The 22,617-nt window shown below is 37.2% G+C and overlaps 1 protein-coding gene across 2 annotated transcripts in view; it reads left to right on the top strand.

The window, feature by feature from the left end:
* The window catches only part of BTBD9 (BTB domain containing 9), a 410,407-nt gene that overhangs the window by 23,046 nt on the left and 364,744 nt on the right, over nt 1-22,617 (top strand). For both annotated transcript variants that reach the window (XM_055330427.1, XM_055330425.1), the window contains exons 2-3: nt 18,460-18,671; nt 22,030-22,393. In XM_055330427.1, coding sequence (XP_055186402.1) covers nt 18,487-18,671; nt 22,030-22,393 — 549 coding nt within the window. In that variant the 5' untranslated portion in view covers nt 18,460-18,486. The remainder of the gene's footprint in view (nt 1-18,459; nt 18,672-22,029; nt 22,394-22,617) is intronic.

The following is a 22,617-nucleotide window of genomic DNA, read 5'->3' as shown; positions in this document are numbered from 1 at the left end:
CTATGTGGCCTTTATTGGTTAATTTTGAGGACTTAGATATGACTGACAGTGTATTAGATTCTGGGGACGTAAAGAGGAGTAAGATGTTCATTCAGTATTTGTTGAGTACCTGTGGGCACGATGTCATGGTTATTGCCCTCTGTGAGTTACTTCACCATCAAGGTGAGTCAATAACAAAATCCCAGTATGGGGTGTGGGGCCAGTGGTAGAGGGAAACAGAGCATCTAACAGAGCATCTGACCTAGATTGGCAGCATCAGTGAACGCTCTTGCGGAAAGGCATGAAACCCGTTCTGAGCCTTGGAAGTAGAGGCATATTAGCCAGACGGGAGAATATAAGAGGTTCTGGCAGTAACCTGGTCATATGAGAGAAGACAGTGGCATCTCAGAAAAACCATCCAGTCTAAGTCCCTGGCTTTCATTAGTCGCTGAAGAAGTGGGAAGGCAACATCTGTGAATGGAAAAATAGAATAATGCTATATCAAAGATTCTAAGAGAATGTTGACTCTCAGGATTATACTGTTGTTAATATTTGTTTATGCTCCATTGAAGTACTTCTGGAATCTACAGTTGAAAAAGCCATACATCATTAGAGACTTAGAGAACACCAAGAAAGGTGCTATAAAATAAAGTGGTTTTGTAAGTTTAAAAATATTTGAAAAAATTGAGAAATAAGAGAAACGTTATGTAAAGTGTGATACAGGAGTATAACCTTGGTTAGTAAAGTGGAGATTAAGAAATCAAATACCTGCTGAATAATAGGGGGAGGGAAAACTTATTAATGAAAACATTTGATTATAAATAATTGAGAGATATTTTTAAGATGAGCTCATATATTTTTATAATCTCTGAGAATGACACAGAGTTGTGCCTTTGTGTCTATAGCTTGTGCTTGGTTCATCTCAGTGTCATATTTATGGATTGAATGTTGTCCTTGTGGGACACCAGGGAGCAATACCTAGCCGCTGTTCTTCAGGAATTTGTGGTTTGACTCATTTTTAGCTAACTCTTAAAAATCTGTTATTTGCTAAATTTCTCTCTGCATCAGCGTTTGCTCATTCCTCCTCATATTGCTGCTTCTCAGTAAACTGCAACAAATCATATCTGGGGTTTTCATGCTTTTCTTAAAAAAAAAAAAAGCTTCCTTCGATAAACATAAATATCTCATCACCTTTTTTAAGTTAACACTTTAAAGTTTCTTGAAATACCATTATGTAAAAGATAAACCAGTTCTTTTAAAAGAAGGGAAACACTTTAGAAGTAAATTGAGTTTAAATGTAAAACTTGCCACCATTTGCTTGTGGGTCCCTCACATCCATTCCCCTCCCTGAAAAGTATTGCTGTTACTTTCCACTTGGGGTACTGATTGGATGTTTTTGCTGTTAAAAGCAATGCGTAATTATAACCTTATATATTCCTGGAAGTATGATTGTGGGGTTATGGGAAATCGATATTTAGGAATTTCGTAAATTCAGCCAAACTGACCTTCAAAAAGCTGACCAGTTTATACTTTCAACCATGTATAAGAGCATTGTTTCCTATACATATGACTTAGCTATAGAGTTTTAGAACTTTTGAAGTTACCCCAGAATGTTGCCTAACCACTCCCACCCCTTTTCCAAGGTAGAAACTGAGTCTCAGGACTCGAAATAATTTGTCTAGATCTTACATAGCAGAACTTATGAGTACTTCCCAGTCTCAGATCTGTGTTCCCTTGGGGGCATCTTAGTTTTAGACATATTTTATATTATAAGGTTCTACCATACTGTGTATCTGTTTCTTTCTCTGTTGTTTCTCAAAACAAATTTCCTTTTCAGTCTCACATTTTCAGGTATTGCCCTAAGACTCCTGCCCTTGCCATACTGTGTGGAACATCTTTTATGTAATAGCCTTAAAAAACTACCTTCTTCCATTATTTAAAACCCACCTTATCTACAGGTGTATGGGTCACCTTAGATATACTCATGGTATAGCACAGTATTTTAAGAATCTTGTTTCCTTATCAGCAGCTAAACCCTATCTGGTTGGCTAAGTAAAACATAAGCTGCTTCATTCTTTATAACTTTACACTATTTCTGCTACACTTGATCGTTTTATGTTTGTCAAATAATGTTGTAATGCCATTTCGATTAAATGAAATCCAGATTAACATAAAAAACTTTATTAGTCGTAATTTTTTTTCTCTTAGAAATGACCTTCAGAAATATTCTTTTTTGGGGGGGGGGGACTTCAGAAATATTCTACTTAAGAAGTATGAATAGATTCTCTTCCTCTTGTGTAAAAATATTTATTCCTAGGGTGCTTGCCTTGTAGGCTTACTTTTCTTATAAAGGCATGGTCCTAGTATCTTTTCTTGATGGGCTGTGAGAATTTGTGTCAATGACATCTCAAGTTGGTGCTGTAGCTGAGCTGGTCACATATCAAGATTATGACTTTAGGTAAAGAGTCGACTGATGAAATTCTAAGAAACAGAGATGAGCCTCGATGCGTATTTTGATCATGATAAAAGACATAGAATGCAATATTAGATGTGAATTAAATTTGGTCCATGAATGTTGTTCAAAACCAAGGATAGCAGTCTAATCATAAGCTCATCAATTATTCAGTAGCATCTTGGGGGTATTAGTGCACAGAATATAGAAGACCTGTACACTACCCTTTAAAGTTTTTGTTCTAAAACAGAATGAGAAAAACATAACACTATTCTCTTATTTTAAGGGTTTTATTCTCCCACAGTGTAAGTGAAGTTTATACATGCACCAGAAGAGGGTGAAAGGCAGGCCACCTATTTGCCTATTCACAGGGGCTTCTGAAAGATTTGGGGTAAAATTAAGATTGGAACATGACAGGGTGACAGTTTTAAAGGAAATGTCCATTTTACTAATCTTTTTTAATTTTTTTAAAATTTTTATTTATTTTATGATAGTCACACACAGAGAGAGAGAGAGAGAGAGAGAGGCAGAGACATAGGCAGAGGGAGAAGCAGGCTCCATGCACCGGGAGCCCGACGTGGGATTCGATCTGGGGTCTCCAGAATCGCGCCCTGGGCCAAAGGCAGGCGCCAAACCGCTGCGCCACCCAGGGATCCCTCCATTTTACTAATCTTAAGAGGCATGGACTTCTTGAACTTTTTGCCTAAGTTTTTTTGTTGCTAAGATGAAAGTTATTTGCTTGATGTGCTATTCATTCCCTTATTGTTACACTATAGTTTTAGATGTGGCTATAGATTTGACTTTGGTTACAAATTTGGATCAGTGGCTGTCATTTTGGCCAGTAACTCCTAATCTACATGATAGTTATCTCTGATTTTTATTTATTTTTATTTATTTATTTTTGCACTGCAGTAGGAAATGTTATGTTGAAGGAATAAAGAATGCTTATAAAACTAAAGGGAAAAGGATAACAAAAAGGAAGATTAGTATAATTTGTGAACATTTCCTTTAGATTATGTTCTAGAATGGCAACAAATTAACTTATAAATCAAGATTTTGGGTGAATTAACTTCTCAGACTTGATCTTTTTTTAAAATTCACAATTTATAGAAAATAGCCTGGATATTGGAGTTTAACAAACTGCGTTAAAGTATTCACAGTAGAACGTTTTTATAACATCTACAAATGAAAAGCCAATTTTCTTTACACAGACGATAATGCAAATGTTCACAGTAGCTTTGCTACAAAGAAATTAGATTGTTGCAATTGATTATTCCACTGTTTTAATGGGAGTTCATGCTATAATAATGCTTATTAATTAGAAAAATATTGTATAATTTAAGTCTAGGCAAGAATATTACATACCCATAAGTTGCCACTGAAGAAATTAAACAGAAATGGCTTGTCCTGTATTTTCAGATATTATTACAACTAATAACCTCTGAACTCATCGTGACTTTTTCATTGCTTTTTGGCTCTGGGTGCATGTATTTTTTTTGCTCCCAGCATACAGTTCATGCGGTTTTCAATGGACTTGGGACCAATAAGGCTGAGAACCTGGAAAAGGATAGTTACGTAAACTCCGAGAACTATAAATGATAGTTACTTCTTAGAATTGCAATCTGTGACTTGTCATTCCCAAAAGTTATCCCATTGTGTAGAGATTGCATTATAGGGGCTTAAACAGTGGAAAAAATGAGCTGAGAGACTGAGGGAAGATTGGTAACTGGATAATGCAGGTCTTTGGGTAAACATTCAGAACTTAGATTACTAAAATCTGTTGATGTTTCTGCACCTTAACGCCTTTCTGAAGCATAAGCTCAAGAAGGTTTTTTTCAGGGAAGAAAGAAGCAGCAAATTTCAGTATCTGGGGAAACTTTAAAACATAACAGAGGGAAGCACACTTGGGCCATTTGATACTTTTTTTTCCCCCTAGGATAGCTGATTTAAATGCTTTTGTTTGCAGGTATTTGGGAAAGATTTTTTTTTTTTTTTTTGGAAAGATTGTTTTAGAGATTGGATCCATAGAAACTGAAGACAGCTTGAATTGAATAGAAAATAAAATTAATATTGCAAATTACATACTGGGCTGTTTTGCCTCAGGAGTCTTAGATATTTCATGAATGAGTGATAGGATAGCTTCTCACAACCACCACAGAATTAGATATCATTGCCAAACTAAGCCAGAAGCCTGGTTTAGGAGAATACTTCTCAAAAGATGGCCCAAGGCCACTGGTGAGCCCTGATCAGAAAATATTGGCAAGTGTCCGTTGATCTCATAGTCTTTCATTTATATATATCCTTTGGCTACTTATTAAAAACTAACCAAGTGAAGCATTAAGGGTATGTAAAATGTGGCATTCATAAATCTACATTAGCATAGTACTAGAGTTTATAAAGGATTCTATTTTTAAAAAAATGTTAGCAGTATTTTAATATGTATCTGAATAAATGATATGTATGTGATGTTGCTATCTTCTAAATTTATTTATTTATTATTTTTTAAAAGATTTTATTTTTTTGAGAGAGCCAGCCTATGCATGGATGCACAAGTGGGAGAGGGGTAGAGGGAGAAGCAGACTTTCTGCTGGGCAGAGCCCAACATGGCTTGATCCCAGCACCCTGAGATCATGACCTGAGCCAAAGACAGACCCTTAACCAACTTAGCCACTCAGACACCCGTAAAATTTTAAAAAATATTTTTAAGTATAATTAACATACAGTATTAGTTTCAGGTATACAATTAGATGTTCTGCTAATAATTCTGGCCACTATGGAGCCTGTAAAACATTGTAAAGCTCCTGTTTCAGATATAAACACACATAAGTTAGAATTATTTTACGTCTTCAGGAAGATACATATTATCAGTGTACATTGAATTGGTTGTGCTTTTCACAGTTGTTTTTATTTTTTTATTTTTTTTTTATTTTTTAATTTTTTATTTATTGTTTATTTATGATAGGCACACAGTGAGAGAGAGAGAGGCAGAGACATAGGCAGAGGGAGAAGCAGGCTCCATGCACCGGGAGCCCGATGTGGGATCCGATCCCGGGTCTCCAGGATCACGCCCTGGGCCAAAGGCAGGCGCCAAACCGCTGCGCCACCCAGGGATCCCCACAGTTGTTTTTTTTTTTTTTTTTTTTTTTTTTTTTTTTTTTTTATAGATTAATTTTTATTGGTGTTCAATTTACCAACATACAGAATAACACCCAGTGCTCATCCCGTCAAGTGTACCCCTCAGTGCCCATCACCCATTCACCCCCACCCCCCACCCTCCTCCCCCTCCACCACCCCTAGTTCATTTCCCAGAGTTAGAAGTCTTTATGTTCTGTCTCCCTTTCTGATATTTCCCACACATTTCTTCTCCCTTCCCTTATATTCCCTTTCGCTATTATTCATATTCCCCAAATGAATGAGAACATACACTGTTTGTCCTTCTCCGGTTACTGTGGCCAAGTTCAAAAAGGGTGTTGCCTGAGTTCTTCTCTGGGATTTTGATGGAATCTTGTCTCACATTTAGATCTTTCATCTATTTTGAGTTTATCTTTGTGTATGGTGCAAGAGAGTGGTCCAGTTTCATTCTTCTGCATGTGGATGTCCAATTTTCCCAGCACCATTTATTGAAGAGACTGTCTTTCTTCTAGTGGATCGTCTTTCCTCCTTTATCGTATATTAGTTGAGCATAAAGTTCAGGGTCCACTTCTGGGTTCTCTGTTCTGTTCCATTGATCTATATGTCTGTTTTTGTGCCAGTACCACACTGTCTTGATGAACACAGCTTTGTAGTACAACCTGAAATCTGGCATTGTGATGCCCCCAGATATGGTTTTCTTTTTTTAAAATTCCCCTGGCTGTTTGGGGTCTTTTCTGATTCCACACAAATCTTAAAATAATTTGTTCTAAGTCTCTGAAGAAAGTCCATGGTATTTTGATAGGGATTGCATTATACGTGTAAATTGCCCTGGGTAACATTGACATTTTCACAATATTAATTCTGCCAATCCATGAGCATGGAATATTTTTCCATCTCTTTGTGTCTTCCTCAATTTCTTTCAGAAGTGTTCTGTAGTTTTTAGGGTATATTTTGAGAACCATTTGAATGGTAAATGGTTCTCCAACTTTTTATTTTCAGGTTGTAGGTGTCCTTCTGTCTAAAATGAGTCTCTTGTAGACAGCAAATAGATGGGTCCTGTTTTTTTATCCAGTCTGAAACTCTGCGCCTTTTGATGGGGTCATTAAGCCCATTCACGTTCAGAGTTACTTGAACTTCTTCTTAAAGGGGAGTTTTAAGAGTCCCCCTTAAAATTTCTTGCAGAGCTGGTTTGGAGGTCACATATTCTTTCAGTTCCTGCCTGTCTTGGAAGCTCTTTATCTCTCCTTCCATTTTGAATGAGAGCCTTGCTGGATAAAGTATTCTTGGTTGCATGTTCTTCTCATTTAGGACCCTGAATATATCCTGCCAGCCCTTTCTGGCCTGCCACGTCTCTGTGGAGAGGTCTGCTGTTACCCTAATATTCCTCCCCATGAAAGTCAGGGACTTCTTGTCTCTTGCTGCTTTAAGGATCTTCTCTTTATCTTTGGAATTTGCAAGCTTCACTATTAGATGTCGAGGTGTTGAACGGTTTTTATTGATTTTAGGGGGGGATCTCTCTATTTCCTGGATCTGAATGCCTGTTTCCCTTCCCAGATTGGGAAAGTTTTCAGCTAGGATTTGTTCAAATACATATTCTGGCCCTCTGTCCCTTTCGGCGCCCTCGGGAACCCCAATTAAACGTAGGTTTTTCTTCCTTAGAGTGTCATTTATTTGCCTTAATCTGTCTTCATGGTCCCTTAATTGATTGTCTCTTTTTTCCTCAGTTTCCCTCTTTGCCATTAACTTGTCTTCTATGTCACTCACTCGTTCTTCCACCTCGTTAACCCTCGTCGTTAGGACTTCTAGTTTGGATTGCATCTCATTCAATTGATTTTTAATTTCTGCCTGATTGGATCTAAATTCTGCAGTCATGAAGTCTCGTGAGTCCTTAATGCTTTTTTCTAGAGCCACCAGTAGCTGTATAATGGTGCTTCTGAATTGGCTTTCTGACATTGAAGTGTAATCCAGATTTTGTAACTCTGTGGGAGAGAGGGCTGTTTCTGATTCTTTCTTTTGAAGTGAGGTTTTCCTTCTAGTCATTTTGCTCAGTGCAGAGTGGCCAAAAACAAGTTGTATTGGAACACGGGGGAGTATCACTGGTCCCTCTAGCTGGTCTTCTGGGGGAGGGGCCTGTTGCGCTGATTTTCAGGCGTTAGCACTTGGGGGAGCTGCTCTGCCCCTGCCTGCTGCAGGGCTCAGCGGGGGTTGTGTACCCCGTGGGGCCCCAGGAGGATCAGCCGCAGTTGCTATGGCAACTCTGGAAGCCTGGATTCAGCCTCCGCAGGAACTACGGGGCTCGGGGCTCTCGGTTCTCCGTCCGCAGGGCCTGGAGGCTCCGGGGCGGGGCCGCTGATCTGCTCAGCTCGGGGCAGGAGCGTCTGTCCTCGCTGTCTCGGGCCCTCCCGGCCTCTGCCTGTCCCGGGGGAGGCCGGATCCTGGGCTGTGTCCCGGCGCCCTGTGCTCCGGGGCCTGCGCTGTGGGATTCGCGCTCCCGCCCTGCAGCCCCCTCCCTGGAGCCGCTCCCGAGCCCCTCCGAGCTGCTCCGGTCGGTCCCGCCGTGCGCGCTGCAGCCCTTAGGGAGCTCGGCGCACTCTCCCGGGGCGCAGGTGTCTGTTAGTGTCCCCGGGAGCCCGAGGGCATCCCCGCCCTCCTGGGTCCTGCTCCAACTCCCTGCGAGCCCCTTTCCGCCCGCCCGGGAAGGTTGGTGCAGCTCCTGCTCCTCCGGGACGGGGCTCTCCGGTCCTGGGGACACTCGCCCTGGCCTCAGCCCGGCTCCTCGCGGGGCCCCTCCCCCTCGGAGGCCTTTTGTTCCTTTATTTCTCTTTCCCCGTCTTCCTACCTTGATAGAAGCGCGGACTCTTCTCACTGTAGCGGTCCAGCTGGTCTCTCTTTACGTCTCAGGCCGAATTCGTAGATTTTCAGGATGGTTTGAAGGTTATCTAGGTAATTTGGTGGGGACAGGTGACCTGGGGACCCTGCTCTTCCGCCATCTTGCCCCTCCCCCCCCACAGTTGTTTTTATACTTGCTTTTTTTTTTTAAGTCTAAATTACTGTTCAGTTGTATCATCAGTTTAGTTTGTTACAGGTTTTTACTTCACCCCAGAGTGTATATGGATGCATATTTGTATTAACAATAGTCTTGGTAAAAAACAAAAAACAAAAAACAAAAAACATTAGTCTTGGTCTGTAGTTTTTCAGTAACTAGAATTTAACAATGTTGCGACTAAAGTCTGAATTCTTCTTCCTATATCATTAAAGCTTATGTATATGTAATCTCCAAAAGTTGACTTGAAAAGGGACACTTCATTCTTATCACCCATGACATATTCTACCCACTCTGAATAGGGTATCTTTAAAAAGTTTGAGAACTGGTCAGAGGAGGTAGTTGACAGGACTCAAAGTGAGAATCATTTCTGATTTCTCCCATGTCACTGTGGCATAGCTCTTCTACATTCAGGAGTTTGATAAACCTTGGTTTGGATCTGCTATTTACTGTTTGTGTCCTTGGACAAGTGCCTAATCTTGTCTGTGTCTCAATTTCCTATCTGTAAAGTAGGATAAAAAACAGTACCTTCCCAAGCCAGTTATTTGAATATTAGATAAGATGTTGTGTGTAAAATGCTTAGGACTCTGCCTGGTTTATAGTCCTCTGTAGATAGCATTATTATTAGGTGAAAGGTCCTTTCTGTGTCCTCCTGCAAAATGGTTAATTTGCTACTAAATTGTAGTTTTGTTTTAAGCTTCTTTTTGAGTTAAAACATTCAACCAATATTTATTTATTCAATGCCTTTTATATGGAGGTTCATTGTTAATTATAGTGTATATTTCAAGTTATCTTGATTATTTCAAACTTGGGGGTCATTTTTACTGCAATATACTTGACATATAACAGATTTAAAGTATATAACATGTTAATTTGGTACATTTATATAATGTAATATGATTGCCATTGTAGCCATAATTACCACCTTTATCATGTTACATATTTAGCATTTTTTTAAAGATTGTTTTGTTTATTTATTTATGAGAGACACAGAGAGGCAGAGACACAGGCAGAGGGAGAAGCAGGCTCCATGCAGGGAGCCTGACGTGGGACTTGATCCTGGGTCTCCAGGATCACACCCTGAGCAGAAGGTGGCACTAAACCACTGAGCCACCTGGGCTGCCCAGCATTTCTTTTTAGTGGTTGAAATAATTAAAATTTAATCTTCTGGCAAGTTTGATGATTATAATATACTATTGTTGTCTATATTCACGGTAGTATGCATTAGATCTGTAGGACTAACATTGGCAGGGGTCACCTTCTTATAAAATCTAATTACTAGGAGTGGAGTTCTCATAATGGCTATTTATTTGTCTCCTTATTTTGGCAATGTTACATTATCTTCTATCAGTGGTTTCCTTGAAGGAACTGTTTTTAGTCCACTTGTCATCTTGTGAGCAATAATTTAAGGTCAGGTAAAATTTAGAAAATTCACATAAGCAGACACAGGTAAACCTAATACGTCCTTGAACAAATGAGAACACTTCCTTGAGTCCTGCCTCTTTGTGGAATTCCCTAGACATTTATTTTATGACGCAAGTGACTTTTTTGATATACAGATCATGAGAGGAGGCAGCATCCATCCACTTACTAAATATTGCTAAAGCTTAATTTCTCCCCTCATTTTTCTACATTAAAAATACATGCCAACAGAGTGTTAAGGTTTTCTCACCAAATTCCTATGGCTTGTATTGTAATCATTCTGGCATGAGAGCATCCCATTTTGGAGAATAAGTAGCCAACTGTTAGAATATTAACTTTTATTCTGATATAAGAGTGTAACATAATTTTCTGAGTTTCTGTTCATTTAATAATCTGTTCAGCATAGTTATAGCTTTACTTTTTTATTTTTTATTTTTTAAAGATTTTATTTACTTATGAGAGAGAGAGAGAGAGAGAGAGAGAGAGAGAGAGAGAGAGAGAGAGGCAGAGATGCAGGCAGAGGGAGAAGCAGACTCCACGCAGGGAGCCTGATGCGGGACTCGATCCCGGGTCTCCAGGATCACGCCCTGGGCTGAAGGCGGCACTAAACCACTGAGCCACTGGGGCTTCCTAGTTATAGCTTTAGTATGGTACTTAGAGAAGATAACTGTATTTTGCTTTCTAAAAATCATAAAATTATGGCTTACTAGTTCTAGAATTGACATTGTCATCTAGTCCTAGCTTTCTCAGTAGACAGTGAGTTCTTCAAAGGTAGTAACTTTATCTTTTATTAATCTTTGTGTTGCTATCACTTAGCACTGGGCCTGTATCACAGAAGACAGCTCAGTAAATCTTTTTTTTTTTCCTCAACAAATCTTTTATCAGATGAATTGCATACAAATTTAGAAACCAGTTTGTCCCTTGACAAAGAAGTAGAAAATCAATGTGGTAATTGCCAAATGGAATCAAATAATCTTGTCAAATGTTTTTGTTATGATACAGTTATTTAAAAGTGTTCCAAGCTATGCATATCTATAAACATTTATTTACAAACTTATAAAATCATAGAGTGACAAGAATTTGGAACGAAACTGGACATTGTAAATCATTTCATCTTTCCCAGGGAAAGACATTTGGGGAATCCTAATGCCAGAAAATGCCTGTGAACTACGGCCATGTTTTTCACTGTGGCCCTTTACTGCCCCCGTGACAGGACTCCTCCGCAAGGTTTAAAAGTAGACTTGCAGAACACAGGACCAAGGTTACACCTACCAGTGTGGTCACTGCACACCTGTTTATTCAAACTTTTGGATGACAAGGGTAGAGTATATATCAAAAGAAGTGAAGTATCCTTCCCATGAGAAAGTAGAAAGTGATTTTTTTGAGAGTGTTTAAGTTGCAGACAAGGTATCCTTTAATCTCCCCAGGCGATATTAATTTAAAGTTTAAGGAATACTACTTCAAATTACACATCACATGGGTACCAAGAGCAGAAAGAAATTGCTAAACCATATGCTTGTAAATGCCATAGCTTTCCTCAAGAGAAAGATCATTTATATTTTGCAATTAAAAAGCAGAAGGTCTTTTTACCCATAAAGGCCTTTCAGTCAGGATATAGGCGGGTCAGAGAAGGCTTCCCAGGGGAGATTTATACAGCATTCAAGGACTCATTGGCATCTTCCCCTGGTAGAACTTTGCTCTTTGTCTATTTCCTGATTACACACTGGAGAATGAACTTTAAAAAATGTGGAAAGCTCTCTTGAAGCAGGGTTTGTAAACAGTTCTGCCAGAAATGAGCTTTAAATAAGGAAATTGATATTTAGGTCAACTTGGTTTTTTCAAACTCCTTAAGAGGTACTTATAATATTACAACATTATAAACTGCATATGGTAGTCTCGCTTTATTGATGGACATTGTTTATTATTTCGGCTAGAACAATGGGTATGGGTGTCTTATTGCATAGTAAATAGCCAACAACCCTCAGAATTTTAGTACTGTGGCTTTAGTCATTTTTTTCTTGAAATGCATTTGAACCCGTGAAATTGACCCAACTGTGAAAGAGATAGTTTCTGTACCACCATCCTAGGTAAATAAAGCCATAGAGTCCCAGAACCCTCACCTAATGATACAATATGCTATCATGAATGGTGCCATTTCCTGGTGGTGATACTCTTGCCCTCTCTTCCAGTAGGTCCCTTGTTCCTTCTGCCTTCCTATTCTCCTTCCTCCCACCTTGAAAGTATAGCTTGAGTGAATAGATTACTCTTGCTGTCTCCTGTGAACATCAGCAAATTTAGACTCAGGCTGTCAACAGGAGCAAATCTCAGAGCACTGTGTTTGCATGTGAAAAAAAATACGCCTTAAGTCTAGAAAATGTCACACTGAAAATCTCTAAGGTGAAGATCTTTTAGTTGGGATGTATCAGATAAGGGTGTCCTAGTAGGCCATGCTGCTGAGGTATCTGATATTCATTCCTGCCTTAGTGTAATGCCTGTCTTGGTGTAATGAACTTTTTGTCCTTGTCTTCAAGTTGTTAATTAATTTTCATCTGCGGAGATAATATATAGTCCCTCTGCTTACTGTTCTTAGTCACTAAATCAGGTACTTCTGGTTGTGGCAAATTAAAACACTTGCTATCTCATACATAAACTAATTTATTTTGTAATTTTAGTGGCCAAGGTTATTAGAATATTTGTATAAAGTTTTATTATAAATAAAACGTGCTTACAAAATTTTAAACATTACAAAAATATGTAGTGCTATAGAAAATATTCCCACAACCTTGATTCATTGGGATAACCCTTGTTAACAGTTTGATGTTTGCTGTTTAAAAATGTATTTAACAAAATAACATTTTACTATAATACTGTTTTGCAGTTTTTCTATGCAACATTTTTTCCATGTAAATACATTTTTCCATGTTGATACATATATTTTAGATGTTTTCAGTGTCAGTAGTATCTAAATTTATTCTTTTTAAATCATTATATAATATTCCACTATATAGATTTGCCATTATTTATCCAGTTACCTTTAAATGAGCAGTAAAGCTTTTTCCAGTTTTTTTACTGTTACAGAAAATATTGAGGTTGCTATCATTATATATTTTATTTTGTGTTCTTGTGTGAATATCCTGATTACTTTTTAAAAAATAGTTAGCCAACTTCTTTTATTGAAAAAAATTCCAAAAAAATTTCTATATTTTCTCCCACTGAATTGAAAATGCTTTAATATATATTATATATTATATATACTAATATATTTATATATATAATATATATATATGATATATAGTATTTGGGCTTATTTCTGGACTGATATGTTCCAATGATCTGTCTTTCTAATATGACATTGTTCTAATTGATTTAATTTATGATTTGCTTTCTCATCCACTAAGCTGGTTCCCCACTGTTCTTTTTTTTTCCTACAACATATACCAAATTACATATTTATTCTTCCAGATGAATTCCTTTATCCCAATTTAATTTAAAAACGCTGTTTTGATTGTGATTAGGATTACTTTTAATTCCTATATTAATTAGTACTGTGTTTTTCAACTTAAAACGCTTCTGGATAAATATAAAAATCTCAATACTCATTCTCAATTTTTTTTAAAGATTTTTTTTATTTATTCATGAGAGAGAGAGAGGCAGAGACACAGGCAGAGGGAGGAGCAGGCTCCATGCAGAGAGCCCGACACAGGATTTGATCCCAGGTCTCCGGATCAGGCCCTGGGTTGAAGGTGGCGCTAAACCGCTGAGCCACCCCGGCTGCCCTCATTCTCAATTTTTTATGTGTGCCCATTTGTCAAATTTTTAACTGTTACCCCTACCAAGAATGTTTTCTTGAATTTTGCAGTTTCAAAACATTTAAAGTACAATAAAATATTGAATATACTTTTTTTGTACACTGATTTAGGGATGATTGATCTCTTTAAACATTAGATCTTTTTGTGTCCAAACAATGTATATGTCTTCATTTATTTCTCTTAAATTCTTCAATGGACTTTGATAATTTCCTTTACCTTTTCCATGAGTTTATTCCTGTGCTTTGCAATTATAAATTGCAAATCTTTTTATTCATATTTTCTACCTGCTGGTTTTTGGGATGCAAGAGTACTATATATTTTCTTATAATAATATTATGAGATCACCTTAGTGAACCTCCCTTATTTTCTCATATTTTTTCAGTTGATTCTCATGGATTTTTCAAATGGGCAATGAGATCATCTGCAATTTTTCAAATGGGCAATGAGATTATCTGCAATAGTGATTATGTTGCCTCTTTGTTTTCTAATCCATTTATCTTTAACTTGGTTCAATTAATTTCATTTTCTTTTGTTTCTGAAAAGTGTTAATAGTGATAAGAGCAGATATCCTTGCCTTATTTCTGAATTTCCTAGGAATGTTTCTGGTGTTTTATTAACCAAAAGCTTATATCTGTTACAGTTAGGCTACATATGTATATACATGTAGTTATCAAGTTAAGGATGTATTAGTATCCTAATAAAAGAAAATATCCTTTTATTCCTATTCACTTAGAAGTTTTTAAAAATAAACTTAGTAGTGATTGTTTAAAAGGATATTTTAGCTTTTATTGAGCTAATTTTATTATGATTTTAGGATTTTTTTCCACTCTGACCTTTTGATGACTTATTTTTCCTAATATTCATCTGTCCTTCTTGTAATTGACCCACTGTGTCATGAATCCTGCTTAATTCTGTTTTTCAATATTTTACATAGGTTTTTTGTTATTTATGCTGGTTTTTGAGAGTGTGGGTATGGGCATCTTGCTGTCAGGGTTAAAATTGCTTCATAAGCAGCAGAAAACTACTTCCCATATGCACAGGAATTGTTTAAATAACATTGGATTTATCCTTGAAATTTTGAAGAAACCCGTCCCTAAAACTATTTGCTTCTGGCACAATGGGAGGTCAGGGGTCAGGAATACATTTGGGCAAGTAGGGTAGGCTATTTTCTTGATATTCCTCTCTCCAATCCAAACCAAAGATTAAATAAGTACATCAGATAGACTTTTAGGCTCCTTGTTTTCAGTGCTTTTGCTAACATTATTAGATCCTCTAGTTGAACTGTACAGAAATGGCTAACATAGGACCGAACTGCTATCTTTAGGAAGTCTGCTTATAAGGTTGGCCCTTCTCTGGCATCTAGATGGAAACTTAGATTTTAGAAGGGTTCCTGCCATCAATTGATAAAAGTGGCTCACTTAAGCAGTTTGTACACACAATATAGTTTATGTTGAACACTACTTTCCTTGTGGGAGTCTGGAATTTGAATACATGCCAGACAGGGGCTACTTATTGGAATAGTACGCATTATAAATACCCAGGGCAGTGAGTCTCTAACAGGTAGTTCCACTGGGAGAGGACCTGTGGCAGCTTATGTCTGGTTCTCAGACTCTGCCTCATGTACTTTTTCAAAAACTTTGCTAATTTTGCTTTCTGTTCTTTGGCTGTAAAAAATCACAGTCATGAGTATAATCATATGCTGAGTCGTGAGAGTTCATTTCATATGTCAGGCCAAAACAGTGATATTAAAAGACAGTGGCAGAGTTATAAAATATAACTTTAAAAAGAATCTATAACCATATCATTACAGATGTGGAAACAATCTCATGTAAGTTAGAAAATTTGTCAAGGATCACATATGTTGACAGTGGCAGAATAAGTTTTAAAGCTTAAGAAGAAACAAGTCAATAAGCAGTTTACTTCAATGAACTTTAACATTTTTTTCCAATTTTATTTATCACATTTAAATTGGAAGTTTAAAAAAATTAACTTTGTAGATGTGTGTTTCTAAAATATGCTTCTTAAAATGCAATTAGGTAGACCCAAGCTATTAATTACTTCGCGCTTAAGTCAGGGCATTGGGCAAAAATATTTTCAGATGTTTTCTGTTTATAAGATGTAACATTGGTAATTTTGTTGGCACTATTTACATCTTTGCAGTAAGATTCAAAATGGAATCAAATTCTCCGTGAATTTTCTCAGTGGATATTTTGGGTATTTTTGTGCACCCGAGTAAGGTATGTGACCCTACAACAAGAGAGTCTAAACCAGAGGCTCCTTTTCAGCCTGCTGGTTAGAATCACTTCAGGAGAGTGATTAATATTTCAGGCCAACTAAATCATAGTTTCTGATGTGGGGTGGAAGCATCCTTTTCAACCCCTTTGTTAAAGCTCCCATACAATTCCAATGTGTGTAAGCTCATTGACAGTCAGTGGTCTAATTAAAATTATTTTATATGCAAATAAAAATTTTATTTAATCCATAGTAAGTGGCTGTTTTCTATACCTGGCAATATTCACTTTATGTCTTCAGTTGGAAAAGCATGATTAAAATGTAAATTCAGCAAAATGAAGTTGTATGTATTAAGAGGTACAGATCTGGAGAACCTATTAAGGTAGATATTTCTAAATATAGTATTGATGTTTATTATGTATCAGTTGAAGACTTATAAATTTACCTTTGAGCTAGTTAACCAAAAATCAATAATTTCTTATCAAGAATCGTTTCATCTCACCTATGACCTGGATAAAATTTTAAGTGAATATTATGCCAGAGAATATATTCACTGGGTATATGCATTGCATTTGTTGAGGCAAGGAAAGAGTCTATTTTGTTAGAGCCATACACCATCAGTGAAATATGGCAGTGATGTGAGAGTTCAGGTTGAAGAGGAGTGAGGTTTTGAAGTCAGGTACCAGTAGATTTTAGAGTTTCGTGACTGACACAGAAAATGACCGTGTTATTTTGAACATCAAGTGGGTAACACATCCAGAAAACAAAAACCAGAAACAGTCTGATCCTTTATCTAGAGTATAGCCAGTCTTGATCATGTGTTAGAGCAGAGTTTGGCAAACTACAGTTAAATCTGCCCCTTTTCAGTAAATAGTTTTACTGGAACATAGCCATGGGCTCATTCATTTACTTATTGTCTATGGCTGTTTTTGGCTCCAGTGTTTTATACAGAGACCATATTGCTTGTAAAGCCTAAAATATTTACTATCTGACCCTTTGCAGAAAGTTTACCAACTCCTATATTAGACTGTTGTGTCATACATTAAACAATCAAATCATGCATGTTAAGGCTTTCAAATGGAGTTTGTACTTGAAGAAGAGGGATTTGCTTGGCAATTAGGGGGGTATGCTGGATCCTTTTGATGCTCCTACTATAGAGGGCCGGAGCTTGTCCACTTATCTTGCCTGACTCAACCTCCATGTTCCTCTATGTCACAGTCCTTACTGTTGCTCTCTGTTGGGGGTAGAGGAAGTAACTGGAGTAGCAAGTAACTGGAGATCCTGGACGGTGAGGATTTTTCACTGCAGTTTCTGGGTATAAAGACCACTTTTTCTATACCTTGCTAATAATGGATCTAGATATGGAAGTTTAAAAATGAAGAGTAGTTTAACCTTTACTCCTGGTCAAAGTGGAGAGTTGAGGAAGGTGTGAAGATCTAGTGAAGAAGGCACATCTGTTTCAATTGCCCCTAGTCTCTGGTGCAGTAGAGGGGTAGCTGTCAGCTACATCTTCACCTGGGGCACCTGAATGCCAGTGAAGGCTCTTACTTATTTATTTACCCTTGGAAAACCCTTACCTGCAAATATTAGAGAGATTGAAGAATATAAGCACATTTAGCTTTCAAAGGACATAACTCCCCTTTCTAACATATGACTGTTAATCAAGTTTTAACCTTTTGGCTCCTAGTTACATCTGTAGAAAAGCACTGCCTACAAAAGTAAGGAAGTGCCTGTAAATGAGATTAAATGTAACAATGTTCTGGTAAGCACAGGCAACCTCCTATCAGAGCTGCAAGTTTGTACTAGAAGTTACAGTCTTGAGAAAAATATTGTTTTGTTTTTTTTTTGAAGGGGGTTAAGATTTCATTAATAAATGTCAGGCTATTTCTATGATTCTAGAAGATTATTAATTTTTTAAATAAAATATTTAAGATATTTTCAGACCAAAACCTCTGAAGGTATTTGGAATCTGATGATTTAGTTTATTCTGCTTATGATTTAGGTCTAGATCTATGTCCAAATGACTCTCCTTCTGGGTACAGTTAGTTATACCCAACTTCATTAAATAGATATGTGCTACAAAAGGAGTTCTGGTTGTTGAATTTTTTTTTCACAGTTCTAGAATATGATGGCCCCAAGTGCTGTTTCTTGGCATTTTTGTTTAAAACCTAGTGTGATAAAACACTGAAGGTAGCACTGTAGTTCATGGAGTCAGGCTGAATTGCTTCCCAGAATAAATTGGTTGATAGAAATACCAGTAATGATGAAATCTCTCTCATGTGATTTGTTTGAAAGTACTTTAAATTCTTACTTAGCTATGTTTATGGTATGTGATTTTCTAAGTGTACTGCCCTCCCCTGACTAATTCTTATCCCTTCTTTATATAATAGATCAACGACTATCACCTATTCTACAAGATGAGCAACAGCCACCCTCTTCGCCCCTTTACTGCAGTGGGGGAAATTGACCATGTGCACATTTTGTCTGAACATATTGGTGCCTTGCTGATTGGGGAGGAGTATGGTGACGTCACATTTGTTGTGGAAAAGAAACGTTTTCCTGCCCACAGGGTAATTTTAGCAGCGAGGTGCCAGTATTTTCGGTAAGTGTATATTTTTGAAGATTCAAGTAACTTGTGGAAAACACTGGTATTTTCTCCTCTATGAAGAATATGTAACAAAGCATAATGAAACTTGCAAACTTTGAATTCAACTTCTATAAGAATTCCATCTCTGTAGACTTTTTGTTAGTTTAAAAAACAACAACAAACAACAACACCTTTTCCTTCAGGAGCCATCTGAGAACCAGAGGATAAGAAGGCTTCCCATACTCCACTGTCCCTCATCAACCCTTTTTCAGAGTCTCAAGCATATCTCTCAGGCTGAGTCTTTGTGGACCTCATCTGCTTTTCACAGCTGATGACTGATGGAATTTAAGCTGATTTACTGGTTGTTAGGCTTCCTGTTGCTAATGAACATGTATACCTGTTAGTTTCAGACCACTGAGGCCCAGGACCTGTAGGTAACCCAATGGATCTCTCTTCTGAGATGGCAGTTTGGCAACCCCAAATTAAAGGAAATTTAAGTATTTACTGAAACTTCATTTTAGTTACATAGAAGTAAAACTAAGTAAACTAAGTAAAACTATGTACTAATGTAAAAAAGAAAAATCCCACTTATATGCAGCTATTGTTTGTCATTCAAATCTTTAACTTCCAGGGTTATGAAACCCTGGTTATTAAACTAATCTCTAATTACTCTATATTTCACCCAATATTTGTAAAAAGGGAATCATCACTGAATTATTGACTGAATGATAACTTATCCTTGATAAATCCATAGAGTCTGTATCCACATAATCATGGATTGACCTGGGAAACTCATATCTAAAAACTGAGATGCCAGTGGCTTAGAGAAAATTTCACTTACCTTCTAGTGAAAACTACAGTATGATTTTCACAACCAGAATTAAGCAAGTCAATAAAACAGTATCTGGAGTCACATACATTGTCTAGTGGGTTTAATTCTCTTGGAAATATTTACTATTCAGCTAGAACTCTTTTAGTACATTTTAAACATTTTTACGACATCTCATCTTGAAGATATAAAATGCCACTGTTGATGAAGCCAGGAGCTTTGGAAAGAGAGGAGTCTTTTAAGAGTGCTCAGTGATACTTTCCTATGCCCCTTGATAGTGGCCAGCTTGACTCACGCAGCTGGCCTTGATCTGGTTGTTATTAGTTACCTGCCTTTGTCCTCTGCACACTTTTCCTTTTGTGTTTTCCTTTTCTTACTTTTGCTCCACTCATTATTGTTAAAGTGTTTTAGAGACCATTCCTTATCAAGTCAGAACTTTTCAACCTTATGTTTAATATTTGTTAATATATATCTTCGCTCCTCCAAAAATAATTCAATACAACTGTGTGTGGATATCTTTTAGATGATCAGTGTATTCTTAAAAGAAACTCACCTGCTTTTAGAAATTGGAAGATCATATTGAGTGAATGGACTATACTCCCTTCACTTACTGAATTTGTTCTTGGTGTCTCTGTAGATATCAAGCATTTATAATATTTCATGGCTCACAAGGCTCATGTCGGAGTCATTGGTAATACTGTCTTAGATTCTCATTGCTGGCACTGTCCATATTGCAAAGGAAAATTAGGAGAGGCTTCTCTCATTATTGTCTTAGAGCCTGTCACTTCCCAGATAAGGACAACTGACTGTATAGAGGGAATTTTTCACAATTTGGGGGTTCATATTTAGTGTTCCAAGGGAGCCTCATCAAAACTACTTTTAAAGCATTGAGAATTTACATGAGTACCAAGGACCACACTGCGGAGTAGTAAATCTTGGCAAGATCTTTCTAGAAAAGTATTTTTTAATCTAGTAATTTTAGAGCCATGTTCTCTGGATTAATGAAAACCTTCAAGAGTTTTTTGGGGCATAGTATAACCCAGTGAAGAAATATGCTCAGAATATCCATGGATCTCTTCTTGGATGGTTTCTACTATTTCCCTGAGGCAAGCAGAAATGCTAAGGCCTGGAGGAGAGTGGGGAGGAATTCCAATAGGTATGGAGGGAATCCTTGAAATGCTAGTCCTACTATGACAATCTTAGAAGCAGGGGAGAATCTCTTTTTTCCCCCTTATTCTCTTTTCACTTTTACACATTTTCTTTCTGCCTTTTATGCTTCCTTTTCTGTACTCCTCCTTTGTCCTCTTTTCTTTCCTGATGGAATAGAGGCTTATTAATTGGTTCATATTATTCCTTTGACAGTAATAAAGGTAGAAATTCAAATTCATTACCTGGCTGGATTGTCTAGTTTTCATTTTTTAGATGATCAGTTAAGCAATAATAGGATTCCTTTTTAATCTGAAAAATTACTGAAAAGACAGGGAGAAAAAAAAAGTCAAATCACCCATAATCCCATCCCCAATTTTATATTTAATTTATAAAGTAACAAATGGCAGTCCTTCCCTCCCAGCCCTCTAATCACACTTCCCAGAGACAGCCTCTGTTAAGAGTATAAGATGAATTTCCCCCAATTTTTCTCAATGTAAATAGATATATCTGTATACACCTATGTAGGTACACATATAAGTACATGGTATATACTTTTTCCCATGCAACACATACAGGTCTGCAACTTGACTAATATACTATATCCTGGTTATCTTTCTAAGACTGTATATTTTGAGCTACTTAATCTCTGTAATGGCTGCACAGAAGTGTATCTCACAGTTTCTTAACTATGTTTCTGTTGATGGACATTTAAGATTTTTGTTCAGTGTTTCCATTGTTTCACTCTATATTTTTATACATGTATCTTTACTTTGCTGTGTATCTTTACTTTGCTGTATTTTTTCTCTAGAATTGAATCCTAACAGTGAAATTACTGAGTTGAAGGACATGCCCATTTTAGATTTGAATAGAAATTACTTAAATTACTTTGCCTAAAGGGGTGCCTATTTATAGACTCAAAGCAGTGCATGGGAGAACCTGTTATTTCATTGCTTTTGCAGCACTGAATAGTTAACAGGATTTTTAATTTCTGCCATTCTGACAGGGGAGAATGGCACCTGATTGTGTGTAATTGTTTTTATCTGATTATGTTTTTTCCTACAGAGTTTTACTTTTTAAACAGCCTTATTGACCTTTAATATGTTTATATGGATTTTGCAAGAGCTCTTTCATCTTTCTATTTAATGAATGTCTATTACCTATTTGAATTCTCAGGATATTTCATCAGCCCAATTGTTTATAGAATTAATCCAAAATAGTTTATAAACCATTTCTTTTTCTTCAGAGAATTATTTAAATGATTACTGTGCATTTCTTCACCCGAATCTTTGTGTCATTAAACAAATTTGTTTGCATAATGCTGATAACCATGATTTCATAATATTGTAGCAAATCTTATTTGAGGTTTTCCTCATGCATTTCTTCTCTGATGTGTAGAGCATTACTGTATGGTGGAATGAGAGAATCACAACCTGAAGCAGAAATCCCTCTCCAAGACACCACTGCAGAAGCATTCACAATGCTGCTTAAATACATCTACACTGGACGGGCAACGCTGACAGATGAGAAGGAGGAGGTGTTGCTGGACTTTCTGAGCCTGGCTCATAAATACGGATTTCCAGAGCTGGAGGATTCTACCTCTGAGTATCTCTGCACCATACTTAACATTCAGAATGTCTGCATGACTTTTGATGTTGCCAGCCTCTACTCACTTCCCAAGTTAACTTGCATGTGCTGCATGTTTATGGACAGAAATGCTCAGGAGGTGCTCTCAAGTGAAGGCTTCCTTTCCCTTTCTAAGGTGTGTCATCATCTGCAAGTACAGGCATGCATCGTGTTATTTATATCTGTGCAGTAGAAGAGCCATAGACTAAAAATTAAAAAATAAAAATCCTTGATCTGGAAGGGGTCATCTGTCTAGCTATCTGCCTCCAGCTACTAAGACTCTATGTAGACCATATAAGAGAGAGGTAAATTGGTTCTGTGTCTAAAAGAGGCTGTGCTGCAGAATGGGTGTTTTCAAAG

This window comes from Nyctereutes procyonoides, unplaced genomic scaffold (assembly GCF_905146905.1).
Source record: "Nyctereutes procyonoides isolate TBG_1078 unplaced genomic scaffold, NYPRO_anot_genome, whole genome shotgun sequence".
Classification (NCBI taxonomy): Eukaryota; Metazoa; Chordata; class Mammalia; order Carnivora; family Canidae; genus Nyctereutes; species Nyctereutes procyonoides.
Note: the sequence above shows the minus strand (reverse complement) of the source record. Positions and strands in the feature narration are given on the sequence as shown.